This window comes from Lithobates pipiens, unplaced genomic scaffold (assembly GCF_037356315.1).
Source record: "Lithobates pipiens isolate NorthernLeopardFrog02 unplaced genomic scaffold, aLitPip1_a1.2 Scaffold_28, whole genome shotgun sequence".
NCBI classification, from domain to species: domain Eukaryota; kingdom Metazoa; phylum Chordata; class Amphibia; order Anura; family Ranidae; genus Lithobates; species Lithobates pipiens.
The window spans coordinates 215925340-215945799 of NW_027507789.1; the positions used below are offsets into that span (position 1 = coordinate 215925340).

Genomic DNA, 20460 nt, shown 5'->3' on the forward strand with positions numbered 1-20460 from the left:
ACAGGTGAGTGTCCATTTATTAAAAGTCAGCAGCTGTAGTATTTATAGCTGCTGGCTTTTAATATTTTTTTTTTTTGGCGGAATCCCTCTTTAAGGTCGTAATTGGTGCCAAAGGAGCTTCACCAAAGTATTGAGCAAAGGCTGTGAATACAATTTAATATAATATAATATTAAATATAAATTTGCAAAGATTTCAAGCAAACCTCTTTCACGTGGTCATTGAGGGGGATGGTTTATAGAATTCTGAGGAAAATAATGAATTGAATCCATTGTGGAATAAGTCTGTAATATAACAAAATGTTGAAAAAGTGAAGCGCTCTGAATACTTTCCAGATGCACTGTATACTTACTAATTATATTATATACTAATAAAATAACTCTCCAACAGAGCCCTGGATTGCAGTAAAACCCGACAGAGGTTCTAACCATCTCCCACTCTATCCAAACTGACCGCAGCTTCATATGAGAAGAGAGGAGGTGAGAACTTCGCATAATGTTTCTGGTAGATGAAGACACACCTTTGTTATGATCTGTATAGTGATGGCAGTACGCCTTACACAAACACGCCAACTGCTAACAGCTGACCGCCACCGAGCTAGTCATACACCAAAATTACCCCGTCCTTATGCAGCAGGTACACCCAGCATGTGGGTGGCAGCAATATTTAGCTTTGGGATGTTTAATTATAGTTATACTAATTATATACTAATAAAATATTATATATTAATGTAGCGCCGGCTCCTGAAGAGCACACGCTATATGTTTTGAAAGTTAATGTTAGACCTGAACTGCAGTTTGGTTTGGGTATAATTGTTCCAAATTTGGACCTCAGCATCAGTCTGACTGGACTATAGGATGTTCAGCCTAGCCATAGGGGAGCACTGTCTCTTATGGCAGGCATGGAACCACAGTTTGGTTGGGTGCTTTAAGGTTACTTTCTCTCGGAGCCCGCCCAGTGGGATTGTCACTCTTGCTGTGCTTTCTGGGAGAGGGTACTTAAGATACGGATGTCACGTGGTTCGGGGTTCCAGTCCAGAAGTATGTTCTGACTCCATGGTCCTGGTCCTCCTGACCAGCCCCCAGGACGCCTATGGCCTGGGGTGAGGATCCACCTGACTTTATGTCTCGTGGCTGGCTAGCCTGAGGAAAGGAAACGAAAGAAAGGATTGTGAGGTGGTTCGGTGTTGTCTCCGGTCGTGGAGAAACCCAGTAACTTTGTAGCTATCCAGGGGAGGACTCTACAGAAGAAGGCCACATACGGGTTGGCTTCTTAGCAAGAGCCTGGTGGGGCTGAAGTACCTAAGTGAATCCTGTCTCATGGGTATCGCCAAGCTGGCTGAAAGATCCAGGTATCACACGAGTGTTCTACAAGTTTTTGTTTCCTGCATGTTCTACAACAACGTCTGTGGCAGAGACTTGTTCCTGAGTTAAGCACCTTGTTGGCTGCTAGGCCTTGTGAGAGAGGGACTGTCCAACTTGAGTGAACATCCAGCTGTGATTGGCTATTCTCTGGATTTAGTCAAAGCAAGCAAGTCCTTCATTATTGACTTTGACACCAAGAGTACCTGAACTTTCCTCCTAACCCTCTGATCCTATACTAAGAGACGGTTCGTTAACTACGGTTTTTGCAAATAAAAATCCCTTTAAGCGGATCTGTCGTCGGTCTCTATAGTTTCTGGGACATCTACCATGGGAAACCCCTAGACACAAATCGAGGAGAAGAAGGTAACGGTAAGCCCAAGCAAACCAGCAGCTCCTTCGGGGGTTAGTGCTACTAATATATATATATATACATACATACATACATACATACATATATACACACACACACACTAGCAACAAAAAAGGGGCTCCATAACCTTAAAGCTCAAGACTGCACATGGTCAGATCTACTGGAGTTCACCGAGCTCTGCGTGCCGGTGTTCTGTCACAAGAGCCAATTCATCGAGATTGCCAATCACGTCACGCCCCCGGATACTGTAAATCTTCAGTAATTGGAGATTTCGACAAATTGCTGATTTGACACAACACCGGCACACGGTACACGAAGAGTTTGCCGTTTTGACAGAACAGCGGCTAAGGAGGAAAAAGTTGTCACTGCCTTGGAGGCGGCCATGTTGTTGGTTAGTAACGGGCAGACTAAAAATGTCCATTCATAATATCATGTACCTGCGTGTGCGCCGGTTGCCGGTGTTGTGTCAAAACAGCAACTCTTCTAAATCTCCAATTGCTGAAGATTTACAGTAACGGGACATGACTGCTGATCTATTGGCTATTTTGACAGAACACCGGTGTAAGGACATATTCGGCGACCCATCGCAGTTTGCTACGGAAGTGACGTTCCGTCCCCGCCATCTTGCTACACCCCACACTGGTCCACAGTAAGGATACACTTAGCCCTTGTACACACGGTCATTCTGACAACCAAATCCAATGGATTTTGTCCGACGGATTTTGTCCGAAACTGTTGCATACACACGGTCGGACCAAGTTGTCAGAAAATCCGATTGTACATAACGTGATGACGTTATTTTGTTACGACGGGACTACGTTCAGGCAAGTAGCCAATAGCTTTGGTCTAGGAATTTGATCTGAGCATGCGTGGCACTTTGTCCGTCGGAGTAGGCTACACATGATCGGAGTATGTCCGATCAGAGCAGTTTGTCGGAAAATATTTCCAGCAAGTTGGAAAATTTGGTCCGACGGATATTCCGACGGAAACAGTCCGATGGAGACCACACACAGTCGGAATATCCGACAAAACGGTCCAATAGGACACATTCCGACGGAATCTCCGACCGTGTGTACAAGGGCTAAGAAGGGGGGAAAGCGGACATGTTGTTACAACCACTGGAGTTTTGCATTTTACATGTATTTATAACAGTAAAGTCAGTTTATATAGTGAAATACAGGACTTACAACTCCGTCTGACCAGTTAGATCTTGAATTTTACAAAGCAGCGGCAACCCTTCTCATCTCACAGGTTTGCTAATCTGACAGAAGTTCACCGTTTTAAAATTCAACATCTAAGCAGTCAGACGGAGTTGTAAGTCCTGCATTTCACTATAGGAACTGACTTTACTGTTATAAATACGTGTAAAATGCAAAACTCCGGTGGGTGTAACAACATGTCCGCTTTCCCCCTTGGAAATTAAATGGAACTTCCGCTGATTTGGTCCCCCCCCCCCTCCCCGGTGTCACATTTGGCTTTTCCGGGGGAGGGGGGGGGGGGAGATACCCGTCTAATCCAGCAATTTTCTCTCACTTCCGGTGTCCTATCATATATGGTCCCCCATCGGATAGTGTCCGCTGTGTACTGCGCATGCACAGTACACAGCACACACAGATTCCGAAAATAGCCGAGGATGAACGGCGCCTGCGCCGTGAGTCCAGGTTCTATCCCCACCATCCAAGTGGACATAGAGCTGGAATATAAAAGAGCCGAGCGCAGTGAGGCCGAGCCCGAAGTGTGGCGAGTGGCCCTCTAATTTTCCGAACCCTATTCATCTTCGGAGATTTTCCGAAGCTTCTTCTGCCTCGTACTGCGCAGGCGGACACTATATGATGGCAGGACACTATCTGCCAGAACACCGGCAAAAGATCGCCGCAGTATCCGCTGAAATCTATCCAATGTCCGGCCCTTCCTCCGTCTCCCCCGCTGTCTTCTATATTGGCTTAAATCTATGAAGAAATTCGATTTTTTTGCATTTTTTTTTATTGGATGTGATTTATAGCAGAAAGTAAAAAAAAATAGTTGTTTTTTTTCAAAAATTGTCAGTCTTTTTTGTTTATAAATACCATCAAAAGAAAGCTCTATTTGTGGGGAAAAAAAAAAAAAAAAAAAAAAAGGACATACATTTTATTTGGGTACAGCGTCGGCCACGCAATTCTCAGTTAAAGTAATGCAGTGCCGTATCACAAAAAATGGCCTAATCGTGAAGGGGGTAAACCTTCCAGGGCTTGACCACTTATGGACCGCCCACCACAGTTTTACATCGGTACATTGAAGAGGAATATCATTGTTATGGCAGAAGCTAGCTGCCATAACCCCGGTATCCTCTTCTTCAGTGGATGGTCCACTTTCAGAAAAAAGTGGTCTCTGTGGCAGATTCACCGCAAGATCACTTTCATCAGCGGCAGGAGAGGGCCCACCTCCCCATCCACTTCCCGTAGCTGTGGGCAGTGGCGGAGGCGAACGGATCCTTCTTCCTGCTAGACATGGAGACGAGTGAGGGGAAGATGGCCCCCACCCATCTCCATGTAATTGCAGGGTGGAAGGGACTTCCGCCCATAGCTCTTAAAAAGGGACGTTTTTTTTTTTTTGACAATTTTTTGTTTTTTTATTGCATTTTAGTGTAAATACAAGATCTGAGGTCTTTTTGATAAAAACTCAAAGTGATCGATTATGCCCATACGAGAAGGCCTGGCTCGCAGTCTCCGCTATAATTCACCCCAAAGGTGTTCTATCGGGTTGAGGTTAGGACTCTGTGCAGGCCCGTCAAGTTCCTTCACCCCCAAACTCACTCATCCGTGTCTTTATGGACCTTGCTTTGTGCCCTGGTGCGTAGTCATGTTGGAACAGGAAGGGGCCGTCCCCAAACTGTTCCCACAAAGTTGGGGGTCATGAAATTGTCCAAAATGTCTTGGTATGCTGACGCCTTAAGAGTTCCCTTCACTGGAACTAAGGGACCAAGCCCCACCCCTGAAAAACAACCCCAAACAACCCCACATCATTATCCCCCCCCTCCTCCAAATGATTTGGACCGGTGCACAAAGCAAGGTGCATAAAGACATGGATGAGCGAGTTTGGGGTGGAGGAACTTGACTGGCCTTGACTGGCCTGCACAGAGTCCTGACCTCAACCCGATAGAACACCTTTGGGATAAATTAGAGCAGAGACTGCGAGCCAGGCCTTCTTGTCCAAAATCAGCGCCTGACCTCACAAATGCACTTCTGGAAGAATGGTCAAACATTCCCATAGACACCCTCCTAAACCTTGAGGACGGCCTTCCCAGAAGAGTTGAAGCCGTTATAGCTGCAAAGGGCGGAGCCAACTCAATATTAAACCCTACGGACTAAGACTGGGAGGTCATTAAAGTTCATGTGTGTGGAAAGGCAGACGTCCCAATACTTTTGGTAATATAGTACGCCCAGATTACAGCTTTGTAATAGCGACTCCACAGACAGCTCTTACTGCTATAGCTTTCTCTTGTTTTTAAACGTTACATGATGGAATGTCAAAAATTCTTCTTGCTATCAAGTACTATGTAAGTGTACGAGTTAAACTTTTTATACAGAATTGTTTACTTGATCATCATTTTTTATTATTAGAAATGCATTGTTCTTTAACTATGTTATAGATACACTTCCCTCTTCATAGACCCCTGAAGAAGGAGAAAGACTGTATGCCGAAACGCGTTGGGTGCGAAGAGGACTTCATACGTGTTTATCAATATGGTGACAACATCACAAATTGTTTAAACATTCCATCGTTCTATATCTACATATGTACTATTTTAGTGATCATGTTTAATCACCAATACATTTTTTTTGTACTATAAATATTTTGTACGCTATTTCAACTATACTTCTATAGCGATACCCTCACTTAAGAGTGCCGCAAGTTTGGTTTGGGTCCTGAGCACAGCTCCGCCAACCCCCCGGCAATCTGCACTACCCACTCTGGCACAGTTAGTATCTAGCAATAAACATTAAATCACTTATACTCTAAATATGTGTGTGTGCGTGGGTGGATAACTCAAGCTCATAGACAATCCTTGAAAGTATATAACTGACTTTACTTGTTTTTATAAAAGGAATAACATGAATCAAACATTTGGATTGCAACACATAAGCAGGTCCCTGCAGTAACCAGTAATAAAGATAAACAGAGTAATCAGCATAATAAAGTATTGCTATGCAACTCTAACGCTGCCCTTTTTCAGCTACTTCCCTGCATGGGTAAACTAACACCCAGCACTATCTACCTATGCAGTCAGGCCTGACTGATCTAGATGGAAGTCCAGTAAAACAATATTCGCTAGCAATCTTTCGGTGGTGCACTTGAAGAACAACTTTGTAATCCAAACGAATAATAAAGATAAAGCATCTGTCTTTAAACAGCTCTCACCACCCGGACAAGTCCAAGTCCGGTTTCTCTGCCTTTTCGTCTAGGAACAGGAATCCACCGACCTCCGAGTCTTCAATACTTCTGGTGTACTGCAGCAAGGATGAGAAAATGTCTCTCAGGTGCAGCTAGGCTGGCAGAGAGCTCTTTGGAAAAGAGCACAAGGCCCAGGCTTCAGGCCTTGTCCCTCCAGCAGTTCAGCACAGACCTCCTCTTGCTAGGAGAGAGGGGGGTGTCCAAAGAGAGCGAACTAGGCCTCTGCCCCTCCTTATATTTCCTCCCCCATGAGTCTTTGAGGCATAACTCCAAACATCCTGGGAACCAGCGGGGTTCTGGGAACAGTAGTTTTATAGTCCTTAAAGAGACCCCGCTACACTTCTATGTGCCTTTAAAGTCCACTTTAGGGGACATTCTCTCTTGGTTTAGGCAATATAGTGTACATTGTACATTCACATCAATCCCTGCCCTCAAGAAGTTCACAATCTCAGGTCCCCGACTCAGATCTGGTGATGGAATCTCCTTATATTGCTCTCACAGAGCGATCACCACACAATGACTACCCCGAGTGCACTAATCTTTACAATCACATCCATAATCTAGCTCAGAGGAGCCGTGGCCTAGTTAGTACTATGCCGGCCATGACCAGATGGACGCTGTTCTCCGTAGAGAAGACATTTCGGTGACATTTCTGTATGTTTAGAAGCCTACAAGCTTAGCAAACAAAGATAATCCACACCACTGCGAACACAACTGGGAAAAACAAACATGCATAACAAAGTTGCGTAGATGGTAGAACATATAGGAGCAAAGGCAGTGGCTGTAAGGTCATGGTGACATCACAGTGCTCCTGGCTGAATGGTAAATGTTCCAAAGATTTACTTGAGAATCCACTTAGGAGGGGAACCAGAAAATCCAGTTTACAACCTTGTCGTCAAGGACCTGGCAAGAGAGCCGATCCCAACTCACTTCAACATATCCGAGTACAACGTCCTCACAGTCTTACTTTTCTGTAGAAGTGTAAACAAGTCATGCTCTGTGCATAGAGATCACAGTACTTGCCCATTGGCGGCCCGTCCATTAGGCATAGCTCCCAACTGTCCCCGATTTCGCGGGACTGTGCCCATAGCTCCCAACTGTCCCCGATTTTGCGGGACTGTCCCCACAGCTCCCAACTGTCCCCGATTTCGCGGGACTGTCCCCATAGCTCCCAACTGTCCCCGATTTCGAGGGACTGTCCCCATAGCTCCCAACTGTCCCCGATTTCGAGGGACTGTCCCCATAGCTCCCAACTGTCCCCGATTTTGAGGGACTGTCCCCATAGCTCCCAACTGTCCCCGATTTCGAGGGACTGTCCCCATAGCTCCCAACTGTCCCCGATTTTGAGGGACTGTCCCCATAGCTCCCAACTGTCCCCGATTTTGCGGGACTGTCCCCATAGCTCCCAACTGTCCCCGATTTCGAGGGACTGTCCCCATAGCTCCCAACTGTCCCCGATTTCGAGGGACTGTCCCCATAGCTCCCAACTGTCCCCGATTTTGAGGGACTGTCCCCATAGCTCCCAACTGTCCCCGATTTTGAGGGACTGTTCCCATAGCTCCCAACTGTCCCCGATTTCGAGGGACTGTCCCCATAGCTCCCAACTGTCCCCGATTTTGAGGGACTGTCCCCATAGCTCCCAACTGTCCCCGATTTTGAGGGACTGTTCCCATAGCTCCCAACTGTCCCCGATTTTGAGGGACTGTCCCCATAGCTCCCAACTGTCCCTGATTTTGCGGGACTGTCCCCATAGCTCCCAACTGTCCCTGATTTTGCGGGACTGTCCCCATAGCTCCCAACTGTCCCTGATTTTGCAGGACTGTCCCCATAGCTCCCAACTGTCCCCGATTTTGCGGGACTGTCCCCATAGCTCCCAACTGTCCTTGATTTCGTGGGACTGTCCCCATAGCTCCCAACTGTCCCTGATTTCGTGGGACTGTCCCCATAGCTCCCAACTGTCCCTGATTTCGTGGGACTGTCCTCGATTTGGAACAAAGTATCTCTGTCCCTCTTTCTTCCTCATTTGTGCCTCATTTTGGTCTGATCCATATAGTTGTATATAAAATGCACTTTTTTATGTTTCAAACAGTGTTTCCCCAGAGCTAAACCTTTCATTTAGGTTTCTAAATTTCTGCATTTGTACATTTTAAAAGCCAATATAAAGGAATAGTAGTGGTAAAAAAATTTGATTTATTTAATCTTTTTCTGGGTTATTTCCCCTTTAAGGGGGTGTGGCAGGAGGCGTGTCCTATGCCTACATATGTTCGTTAGTAGGTGTCCCTCATTCCCATCTCAAAAATGTTGGGAGGTATGCATTAGGGGCGCCACCCTCTCTCCAATAGATAGATTTATGCTATGCATGAATCTATCAAATGGCTGTGAGGCCAGCCCCCTATTCATACGTCCGGCCCCTTTTAGGGCATCGGGCGCATGAATTACAGCAGCTGGGTTTTTTTTTTTTTTTTTTTTTTTAGAACCCCCTAATTTAAATATGACCCATTCCTGTCAATGCCACACCCCTTGCTGTTTAAGACCCGCCCTGAAAGTTTCGAGTGGGAACACTAGTTCTGAGGGCCTGGAGGGGTGGGCAATGGATTCCCTTAATTTGCATAGATTTCCTCTCACTTCCTGTTTGGCTATGGGGCAGGAAGTGAAGGTAAATCTCTCCAATGGGACAGGGATGGTAAAAAAAAATAAACCGGATAGGGGCTATAACCGTCCCTTATTCTATCAAAAAAAAAAAAAAAAAAAAAGTGTTCCCTTTAAGTTCTACTTTAACCAGTTCCCGACTGTCCCAACTGTCCCCGATTTTGAGGGACTGTTCCCATAGCTCCCAACTGTCCCCGATTTCGAGGGACTGTCCCCATAGCTCCCAACTGTCCCCGATTTTGAGGGACTGTCCCCATAGCTCCCAACTGTCCCCGATTTTGAGGGACTGTTCCCATAGCTCCCAACTGTCCCCGATTTTGAGGGACTGTCCCCATAGCTCCCAACTGTCCCTGATTTTGCGGGACTGTCCCCATAGCTCCCAACTGTCCCTGATTTTGCGGGACTGTCCCCATAGCTCCCAACTGTCCCTGATTTTGCAGGACTGTCCCCATAGCTCCCAACTGTCCCCGATTTTGCGGGACTGTCCCCATAGCTCCCAACTGTCCTTGATTTCGTGGGACTGTCCCCATAGCTCCCAACTGTCCTTGATTTCGTGGGACTGTCCCCATAGCTCCCAACTGTCCCTGATTTCGTGGGACTGTCCCCATAGCTCCCAACTGTCCCTGATTTCGTGGGACTGTCCTCGATTTGGAACAAAGTATCTCTGTCCCTCTTTCTTCCTCATTTGTGCCTCATTTTGGTCTGATCCATATAGTTGTATATAAAATGCACTTTTTTATGTTTCAAACAGTGTTTCCCAGCGCTAAACCTTTCATTTAGGTTTCTAAATTTCTGCATTTGTACATTTTAAAAGCCAATATAAAGGAATAGTAGTGGTAAAAAAATTTGATTTATTTAATCTTTTTCTGGGTTATTTCCCCTTTAAGGGGGTGTGGCAGGAGGCGTGTCCTATGCCTACATATGTTCGTTAGTAGGTGTCCCTCATTCCCATCTCAAAAATGTTGGGAGGTATGCATTAGGGGCGCCACCCTCTCTCCAATAGATAGATTTATGCTATGCATGAATCTATCAAATGGCTGTGAGGCCAGCCCCCTATTCATACGTCCGGCCCCTTTTAGGGCATCGGGCGCATGAATTACAGCAGCTGGGTTTATTTTTTTTTTTTTTTAGAACCCCCTAATTTAAATATGACCCATTCCTGTCAATGCCACACCCCTTGCTGTTTAAGACCCGCCCTGAAAGTTTCGAGTGGGAACACTAGTTCTGAGGGCCTGGAGGGGTGGGCAATGGATTCCCTTAATTTGCATAGATTTCCTCTCACTTCCTGTTTGGCTATGGGGCAGGAAGTGAAGGTAAATCTCTCCAATGGGACAGGGATGGTAAAAAAAAATAAACCGGATAGGGGCTATAACCGTCCCTTATTCTATCAAAAAAAAAAAAAAAAAAAAAAGTGTTCCCTTTAAGTTCTACTTTAACCAGTTCCCGACCGGCGCACGCCGATGTACGTCAGCAGAATGGCACGGACAGGCAAATGGGAGTACAGGTATGTCCCTTTAAATTTGCCGCCGTGCCATTGCACATACGCCTGGCCGGGACCTCTGTGAGTCAGGCCGCGGGTCCCATGGACTCTATCGCCACGGGGATACCTGCGATCGTCTCACGGAGAGGAAGAATAGGGAGATGCTATAGTAAACAATCATCTCCCATTCTGCCTAATGACACTGTCACTGATCTCTGCTCCCTGTGATTAGGAGCTATGATCAGTGACATGTCACATGTAGCCACGCCCCCCCCCACAGTTAGAAACACGCCTCAGGACACACTGAACCCCCACACTGCCCCCCTAGTGGTTAACCCTTTCACTGCCAGTGTCATTTACACAGGAATCAGTGCATTTGTGTAGCACTGATTGCTGTATAAAGGACAATGGTCCCAAAAATGTGTCAAAAATGTCTGCCATAATGCCGCAGTCATGAAAAAATAAATAAAATAAAACCGCAGATCACCTCTATTACTATTAAAAAAATAATTTATAAAAATGCCATAAGACTATCCCCTATTTTGCAAATGCTATCACTATATTTTGCTAATTTTTTTTTTTACCAAAAATATGTAGAAGAATACGCATCGGCCTAAACTGAGGGGAAAAAAAATGTTTTTTTTATATATTTTTGGGTGATATTTATTATAGCAAAATGTAAAAAAGATTGCGTTTTTTTTCGAAATTGTCACTCTTTTTTTTTTGGTTATAGCGCAGAGGTGATCAAATACCACCAAAAGAAAAAGAAATTGTCAAAGTGACGCAGTGCCGAATCGCAAAAAGTGCTCTGGTCACGAAGGGGGCAAAATTTTCCTTGAAATCAATGGAGGCGCTTCGCTGTGGTTTCTAACCCTTTCTCGGCCACTAGCGGGGGTGGGGTTTTACGAATAGGGGTCGAATAGTGCAGCAAATCCGACTGTAAAGCGCCGCTAAAAATAGCAGCGCTTTACCGCCGACGCACCTCCCGCCCCAGTGTGAAAGGGTCCTAAAGAGCAAGGCCATCTGATTCCTACTGTATTAAAGTGTATTGTATTGTCTACCCTCAAGTTGTAAAGCGCTATGTAAACTGTTAGCGCTATATAAATCCTGTATAAAAATAATAATAATAGGTCAGTTTTAAGACCCCTTTCCCAGGGGGAGTGTTAATTTTGGCAACGAATTTTGATTTTGTTTTAGTCAAACGCCGCATACACACGATCGGACATTACGACAAAAAAATCTGTGTGATTTTTTCAGACTGATGTTGACTCAAACTCGTCTTATACACACGGTCACACAAATGTTGCGGAAATTGCGAACGTCAAGGACGCGGTGACGTACAACACGTACGAAAAGCCGAGAAAATTAAGTTCAATAGCCAGTGCTCGATTCCGAGCATGCGTCGGAAATTGCATACACGCGATCGGAATTTCCACATACGGATTTCGTAAAATTTGAGATCTACACACTGTCAGAATTTCCGACAAAAAGCTCCCATCGAACATTTTCCGTCAGGAAATCCGACCGTGTGTGCATAAGTCTTAGGACTAAAATGGCATTTTAGTTTTAGTCTCATTTTAGTCTTCTGCAATTGTTTTAGTTTTAGTCGTATTTAGTCGACTAAATCTCCAGTCAATTTTAGTCTACTGGTAATGCAATGGTACAAAGCAATGAAAAGTAATTTACAAATGAAATAGATTTCTTTTTTTTTAATTTGGTGCTTTTTATATATATATGCACACACAATAGATCTACCCCGACAACAATGGACCCCTGGAAAAAAAATGGCACCCCAGCATCAAAGGAACTTTAGCAGCAACAACAGGTCTCCCAGCAGCCAGCATCAATAGACCCCTCCCTTAAAGGAGATTCCTTCCAGAAACAATAGACCCCTCCCTTAAAGGAGATTCCTTCCAGAAACAATAGACCCCTCCCTTAAAGGAGATTCCTTCCAGAAGCAATAGACCCCTCCCTTAAAAAGGAGATTCCTTCCAGAAGCAATAGACCCCTCCCTTAAAAGGAGATTCCTTCCAGCATCAATAGACCCCTCCCTTAAAGGAGATTCCTTCCAGCATCAATAGACCCCTCCCTTAAAGAAGATTCCTTCCAGAAACAATAGACCCCTCCTTTAAAGGAGATTCCTTCCAGCAACAATTGCCGCCCCCTCCACCAGCAATAATAGTCCTCTCCAGCTAAAATAGACCACCATGCAACAATAGATCCCCTCAGCAGCCAGCATTAATTCCCCCACGTTCCCGCTGAAAAAAAGCCCTGTAGCGTATTTCACCCGGTTATTCAGAAATCTGCTGAAATTTGTATAGGGTATGACCAACTTCAACCTCCTCCCGCCCGCGCTACAGCCAAGTGACGGTTACAGCGTGGGCCCTAAATTGCCAGGAGGCCGTCACATGACATCCTCCTGTGCATGAGCTGCCTGCGCACTCCCTGTGGGGCGCGCTCAGTGATCACAGAGTCCGAGACTCGGCTGATCACAGATCCCAGTAAGGGGCCGATCCTGGCCCCTTACCACGTGATCAGCTGTCAGCCAATGACAGATAACGTGATGTAAACAAAAGATCGGTAATCGCCGGCGTGGGGGGGGGGGGGGAGCCAATCGCCGGCTTCTGTCACAGAGCTGTCACTGCCTCATCTGTGCCCACCAGGGCCACCTACCAATGCCAATCAGGGCCACCGATCATCAGTGCCACCCATTAGTGCCAACCATCAGCTCCACCTTATCAGTCTCCATCAGTGCAGCCCCATCAGTGCACGTCAATGAAGGAGAACATTTCCTTGGTTTCAAAAATGTATACCAAACTATGAAACGCTTTTTTTTTTTTTCAAAGTTTTTGGCCTTTTCCTTTTTTTTTTTGCAAAAAATAAGCCCAATCGTGATTAAAAGCCAGCAAAAGAAAGTTCTATTTGTGTGAAAAAAAATACCCTCGGGGCTTTCACATTGGAGAGACCACAGCGGCTCTTTCAGAGCGCTTTGCAGGCGCTATTTTTAGCGCTGTAGCGCCTGCAAAGCGCCCCCAGTGTGAAAGGGGTCTGATAGGATCTGTCGGTCTGTCTTAGTGGCGTGTTATGGGGAGGCCCACCCGCTGAACCCAGAATAGTCTGCGGGCCTCTCGATGATACCACAAACATGGCGGCATGGGACCGAGATATGGCGGGGCACGGGACCCAGATATGGCGGGGCACGGGGCCCAGATATGGCGGGGCACGGGGCCCAGATATGGCGGGGCACGGGGCCCAGATATGGCGGGGCACGGGGCCCAGATATGGCGGGGCACGGGGCCCAGATATGGCGGCAGGGCAATCGAGGATCTCAGCAGGATAAGTCTGGATCTGCTGGATGGGGGGGGGGGGGGGGGGTAGGGTTGCCACCTTTTCTTCAAGTCAAACCCGAACACTTTATTGGCGCAGGGCAATTTTTTTTTATAGTATAAACTATAGATATATTTTGCTATTAAATATCATTTCTAATCATATGACAGTAATAACAAGAGTTCTCCTTTACATCGGAGTCCACAGATTTCCCCTTTTACATCTGAACTTGCAGAGTTCCCTTTCACTGTAAGAGGAGACTTTGCAGACACTGATGTAAGGGAGAACTCTGGGGACTCTAACATAAGGGATGCTCTGGGAACCCTGATTTAAGGGGGAACCCTAAGAACTCCGATGTACGGAGAGGACTGATGTAAGAAGGAACACTGTGCCCTTTGGTGTAAAGGGGAACTCTCATGTAAAGGGTTCTCTGAGAACCCTGATTTACCTAAGTGTACTCTCTCAGAGGCAGGAGAGAGAAGGGGGGAGACTTCAGTCACAGACAGGGATGGATGGTGAGCTCACTCACCCCTTGGCAGTCAGCACCTCTCACCCAGATGTATCTGAGGCTGCTGGACTTCTAATTAAGAGAGTAAAATATACAGATCAAGCCCTCTCTCCTTTCCTGTCTGTGTGTGTGTTTGGGGGGGGGGGGGGGGTGCTGGCTTTAGGCAGTGTGAAAGAGGGTGTAACAGACACTCTCAGCTTAGATAACTGCAGCCAGTGACCCTGCTGGGAAGCCATGATCCAGTCTGAATAATGTGTCCGGGTTTCAGGCAGTCTGAAACCTGGACGAATAGTTCCAAACCCGAACTGTCCGGGTGAATCCTGGACAGGTGGCAACCCTAGGGGGGGGGGGGGGGATCTGAAATGTGCAGATCCCATGGCAGGGTAAGCGGTGAGAAATAGGAACATTCTAGAATACATTGGAGGGTCACCTGCCTCTTACTTATCCCTGCCCCCTGCGCCTCAAGTACTAGAACCAAATCCAGCCAGGCGACTCGCATCTTCACAGTCAACAACGAAGGGTTGGCATTTCCCTCATGACAAGTAGACTTTAACCCATTCCAGACATTGCTGAACACAGAGACACGCTGAGGTTTTGTGGGGGGGGGGGGTTGATTCTTTAATTACAACTGTATAGAGCCCCCCCCCCCAATGGAGCACTCAGTTAAACCTTAAAGCATCACCCCATCCTTGGTGAAGGAACCCCCCCCCCCCACCACCACCAGCTTCATGGCTGGCGAGCCCTCCATATCTACGTTCCCAGCTGGGCCCACCTGTTCCGTTGTGTGCCTAAAGCCGGCCGTAGACGGTTCGAAGTAGGGAGTGGCCAGGATTCGATCCATGCATGGGCAGGCTGATTGTAGCCAAATAGATCGATCGGATTATTCAAGCGATAATAGCTGCTTGCAATAGTCACTGTGTTCTGCCGGCCAGGACCGCAGTGGATGGACCCAAAACTGTCTAACATCTAGATCAGTGATGGTGAACCTTGGTACCTAAACCTGTTGAACCTAAAACTGTCACATGTATTACGTGTATTATACATAGACAATAACATATGTGTGTCTGTTACACTGTAAATATTCTAGATCAGAGACGGTGAACCTCGGCACCTCAGATGTTTTAGAACTACATTTCCCATGATGCTCTTGCACTCTGCAGTGTAGTTGAGCATCATGGGAAACGTAGTTCTAAAACATCTGGAGTGTCATGGTTCTCCATCACTGATCTAGAATAGTTACAATGCAACAGACACACGTATGTTATTGTCTATGTATAATACACGTGACAGTTTTAGGTTGGTCCACCCAATAGTCTACATTTACCATCCAATCATATGATCTTTGTACAATCCACTTTAGGTTTATTTAAATGTAATATGAGGACCTACCGCACATCTCCAATTAGACGGGGACCTTTCACCACACACTATATTACTGTAGCAGATGACATTTTGGGCAAAATGTCATTCGCATGTAAATGTAGTTCTTGCCTCAGAACAGTAGTGGGGTTCTGAGGGTTAATTACGTAGGTTGGCCTTGACATCAGTCTGGCCTGGCGGTGTTGGAAGTTCTGCCTGGTCATGTGGACAGTGAGGTAGACATGACAGGCTAGAACAAGGCCTGGTTGGATGTTTAGGTATCAGCCTTCTCGGGAACCAATCAGTGGGAGTGCCGGGCCTGCTGAGGAGTCTGGGAAGGGGTACTTAAGATGTGTGGGTCACGTGGTGAGGGGAGAGGCGTTTGTGAGGCCCGTGTGGTCTGGTCTGGTTCCAGGACCAGGGTAGCCCTGTGAGGGGTCCCGGTCACGGGGTGTTCGACATCCCGCAACATGTTTCTGTTAGAGGCCCCTGATAGACCCGTCTGGTCTGGGGTAGGGATCCGTCTGTTCCAGAGTCTCGGAACCGGCTGGTCCGAGGCGCAGTAACTGAGGGAGGATTCAAGGTGTCCGGGTGTGCTCTCGGCTTGGAGGGACACCACAGCTCGTGGAAGTGACCGGGGGAGGACTCTTCGGAGGAGGGTAGACAAGTGGCATCCTGGGAAGTGCCTGGTTACTGAGTTGGGAAGGACATTGACAAATTCACGTTTTCCAGTACCATTGAGGAGACGGAGAACGTTCCAGGTACTGAAGAAAAAGGTTCCTGTTCACCCTTAGTTACAACTTGTACACGTTCAGAGGATTGTTTCAAGAATTTTATTCGACGTGCTGACTGCCATGATCTCTGGCTAGAGGTCGGTTCAGCCTTGAAGTACCCAGCTGCGAGTGGCTACTCTCTGGGTGGAATTAGAGACTTTGCTAGACCTGCAGTTCAAGGTGCCCGAGTTCTTCAACCGTTCCCATGAGAGACTGTGTTATTGGATGTTATCACTGCAAAATAAAACCTTTCAGGCTGGGTTCACACTGGAGCGATGCGGGAACGCCGCGAATCCGCGGCGGGTTCCCACATCGCATGCCTCCCGCCGGCAGTTCACACTGCCCTATGCGGACTGCTGGGAGTGTCAGTGAAACCTTAATGACACCCCCAGATCAGTTCGCATATTGCAGTGCGATCTGCAAACTCGGACAGGAATCGGATCGCATGGTGTGAACACCCATGCGATCCGATTCTGCTGCAGACCAAAAAAAGGGTCCTGTGCGAGTTTGGAGCGGGTGCGATGCGAATTCAGCCATACTATCTGTATGGCTGAAATCGCATCGCACAGAGATTGGATGTGATTTGCACTGCAGTGCGAATCACATCCGGGTCTCCCAGCCGCAGCGGTGTGAACCCAGCCTCAAAAGGACTTTATTTGTGTCAGCGTTCAAGTCGTTGGGTATCAACCCTGGGAACCTCTAGACGTGGAAGAGCAGGCCAAGAGAAGGTAACTGGTGAGCCCAATAAGTCAAGGCCGCCCTGCAAGGGTTATGGCCGCTACATTACCAAAAGTATTGGGACGCTTGCCTTTACACGCACATGAACTTTAATGACATCCCAGTCTTAGTCCGTAGGGTCCAATATTGAGTTGGCTCCGCCCTTTGCAGCTATAACAGCTTCAACTCTTCTGGGAAGACCGTCCACAAGGTTTAGGAGGGTGTCTATGGGAATGTTTGACCATTCTTCCAGTGTACAAAGCAAGGTCCATAAAGACATGAATGAGCGATTTTGGGGTGGGGGAACTTGACTGGCCTGAACAGAGTCCTGACCTCAACCCAATAGAACATCTAAAACAGCCTTCTCGTCCAACATCAGCGCCTGGCCTCACAAATGCACTTCTGGAAGAATGGTCAAACATTCCCATAGACCAGTGATGGAGAACCTTGGCACCCCAGATGTTTTAGAACTACATTTCCCATGATGCTCATGCACTCTGCAGTGTAGCTGAGTATCATGGGAAATGTAGTTCCAAAACATCTGGGGTGCCAAGGTTCGCCATCACTGCCATAGACACACTCCTAAACCTTGTGGACGGCCTTCCCAGAAGAGTTGAAACTGTTATAGCTGCAAAGGGCGGACCAACTCAATATTGAACCCTACGGACTGGGTTGTCATTAAAGTTCATGTGTGTGTAAAGGCAGGCGTCCCAATACTTTCGGTAATATAGTGTGTGTGGTGAAAGGTCCCCGAATTGGATAGGTTGGGTAGGTCCTCATATTAGATTTGAATAAATCTTTAGTGGATTGTACAAAGATCGTATGATTGGATGGTAAATGTGGAATATTAAGTGGGCGGACCCAAAACGGTCACGTCTATTATACATAGACAATAACATACGTGTGTCTGTCACACTGTAAATACCCTGACGTTACATTGCGAATACCCTGACGTTACATTGCGAATACCCTGACGTTACATTGCGAATACCCTGACGTTACATTGCGAATACCCTGACGTTACATTGCGAATACCCTGACGTTACATTGCGAATACCCTGACGTTACATTGCGAATACCCTGACGTTACATTGCGAATACCCTGACGTTACATTGCGAATACCCTGACGTTACATTGCGAATACCCTGACGTTACATTGCGAATACCCTGACGTTACATTGCGAATACCCTGACGTTACATTGCGAATACCCTGACGTTACATTGCGAATACCCTGACGTTACATTGCGAATACCCTGACGTTACATTGCGAATACCCTGACGTTACATTGCGAATACCCTGACGTTACATTGCGAATACCCTGACGTTACATTGCGAATACCCTGGCGTTACATTGTGAATACCCTGACGTTACATTGTGAATACCCTGACGTTACATTGTGAATACCCTGACGTTACATTGTGAATACCCTGACGTTACATTGCGAATACCCTGACGTTACATTGTGAATACCCTGACGTTACATTGTGAATACCCTGACGTTACATTGTGAATACCCTGACGTTACATTGTGAATATTCTGACGTTACATTGTGAATATTCTGACGTTACATTGTGAATACCCCGACGTTACATTGTGAATACCCTGACGTTCCATTGTGAATATTCTGGCTGGCTCAATCTCAGGCCTTATAGCTACATACAAAGAATGAGAAATGTATACAGAAGAGGGAAGATCAGAGGAAGGGGGTTTCCTGTGATTGGGAAGGGCTGCAATCAGTGTGCTGTCAGTGGTGTGTGCCAGTCCACCCAGCCTGGATTGTGCCCCCCCGCCCGCCGCCCAGCACCACACCTGCAGCTGTGAGACAAGACCCCTGGGTAGGTGGTGGGGGTCAGTGTGTATACAAGGACCCCTCCCCCCGGCCTGCTTACCCTCTCTTGTGTTTGTTGTCCATTCTCTTCTTCTGCCTGACAGGTTGTAGGGGGATATTATCCGTCATGTCAGCTGCTGGCAGGCTGTGGATGGAGCTGGGAATGGAGGGGCTGTGGGAGGAAGGTGGGGCCTGTGTGCTGTCCTCAGTTTCCTGCTCTCCCTCTCCTATTCTTCCAGCCTGACAAGTAGCAGAGGCTGGACTGCTGGGGGAAGAGGCCAACCCTGTCTCCTTCATTCATAGACAATACAGGGACTGCACCTTCCCTGGCTCCTCCCCTGACCTGCTCAGGCTGCACAGACTCCAAGAGAACCTGTCCTCCTCCTCCTCCTCCTCCTCCTCCTCCTGCAGCATCACAGCACCCTAATGTCCAATCCAAGATCAATACATCAAACGATCGCTTACAAATCACTCATTTCCTTATCAATCAGATTATTAGATTGTATGTTCTAATGAGCAGGGCCCTCCTAACGCTGAAGCTGCATTCACACCTGAGCGTAGCGTCTGTCAGATATTTTCCAGAGTTTTTTTGGGGAGTTATTATAATGTTTTTTCGTTACGGTAAAGTGTTCAGGTTAGGATTAGGGTTATTTGTTTTTTATTTTATTTAATTTATCATTATTATAGGAATAATAAAAAATGAATAAATATTATTAATAATAAAATATTTCATTATTTTTAAGGTTAGCAGTTAATTAATATTATTATTATTATTATTAATCATGTATTTTTTGGTTTGAGTTTGGGTGTTTTTTTATTATTATTATTATTATTATTATTATTATTAATAATAAAGTATTTCAATTTTTTAAGGTCAGTAGTTAATTATTATTATTATTAATAATGTTTTTTTTGTTCAAGTTTGGGTGTTGTTATATTGTTATAGTGTGGGGTCTGGGCAGCGGCTCCAGGCTAGTGGGTGCAAAGTCTAGGCAGTGGCTCCAGGTTAGCAGGTGTGGGCAGCGGCTTCAGGCTAGCGAGTGCGGGGTCTGGGCAGTGGTTCCAGGCTAGCGGGTGCGGGCAGCGGCTTCAGGCTAGCGGGTGCGGGCAGCGGCTCCAGGCTAGTGGGTGCAAAGTCTAGGCAGTGGCTCCAGGATAGCGGGTGTGGGCAGCGGCTCCAGGTTAGCGGGTGCGGGCAGCGGCTTCAGGCTAGCGGGTGCGGGCAGCGGCTCCAGGCTAGTGGGTGCAAAGTCTAGGCAGTGGCTCCAGGATAGCGGGTGTGGGCAGCGGCTCCAGGTTAGCGGGCAGCGGCTTCAGGCTAGCGAGTGCGGGGTCTGGGCAGTGGCTCCAGGCTAGCGGGTGCGGGCAGCGGCTCCAGAGAACCGGGTTTGGGGTCTGGGCAGCGGCTCCAGGCTAACAGGTGCAGGCAGCGGCTCCAGTTTAGTGGGTGCGGGGTCTGGGCAGTGGCTTCAGGCTAGCGGGTGCTGGCAGCGGCTCCAGGCTAGTGGGTGTAGGGTCTGGGCAGTGGCTCCAGACTAGCGGGTGCAGGCAACGGCTCCAGGCTAGCGGGTGTGGGGTCTGGGCGGCGGCTTCAGGCTAGCGGGTGTGGGCAATGGCTTCAGGCAAGTGGGTGCGGGGTCTGGGCATCAT

General features: G+C 47.1%; 1 protein-coding gene across 1 annotated transcript in view; it reads right to left on the minus strand.

Annotated features, from left to right (window-relative positions):
* Positions 1 to 19152, minus strand: part of ATP9A (ATPase phospholipid transporting 9A (putative)) — a 177004-nt gene extending 157852 nt beyond the window's left edge. Inside the window, exon 1 of the mRNA XM_077460534.1 lies at positions 18872 to 19152. Within this exon, the coding sequence (XP_077316660.1) occupies positions 18872 to 19107 (236 nt within the window). The 5' untranslated portion in view covers positions 19108 to 19152. The remainder of the gene's footprint in view (positions 1 to 18871) is intronic.
* Between the last annotated feature and the right edge of the window lie 1308 nt (positions 19153 to 20460).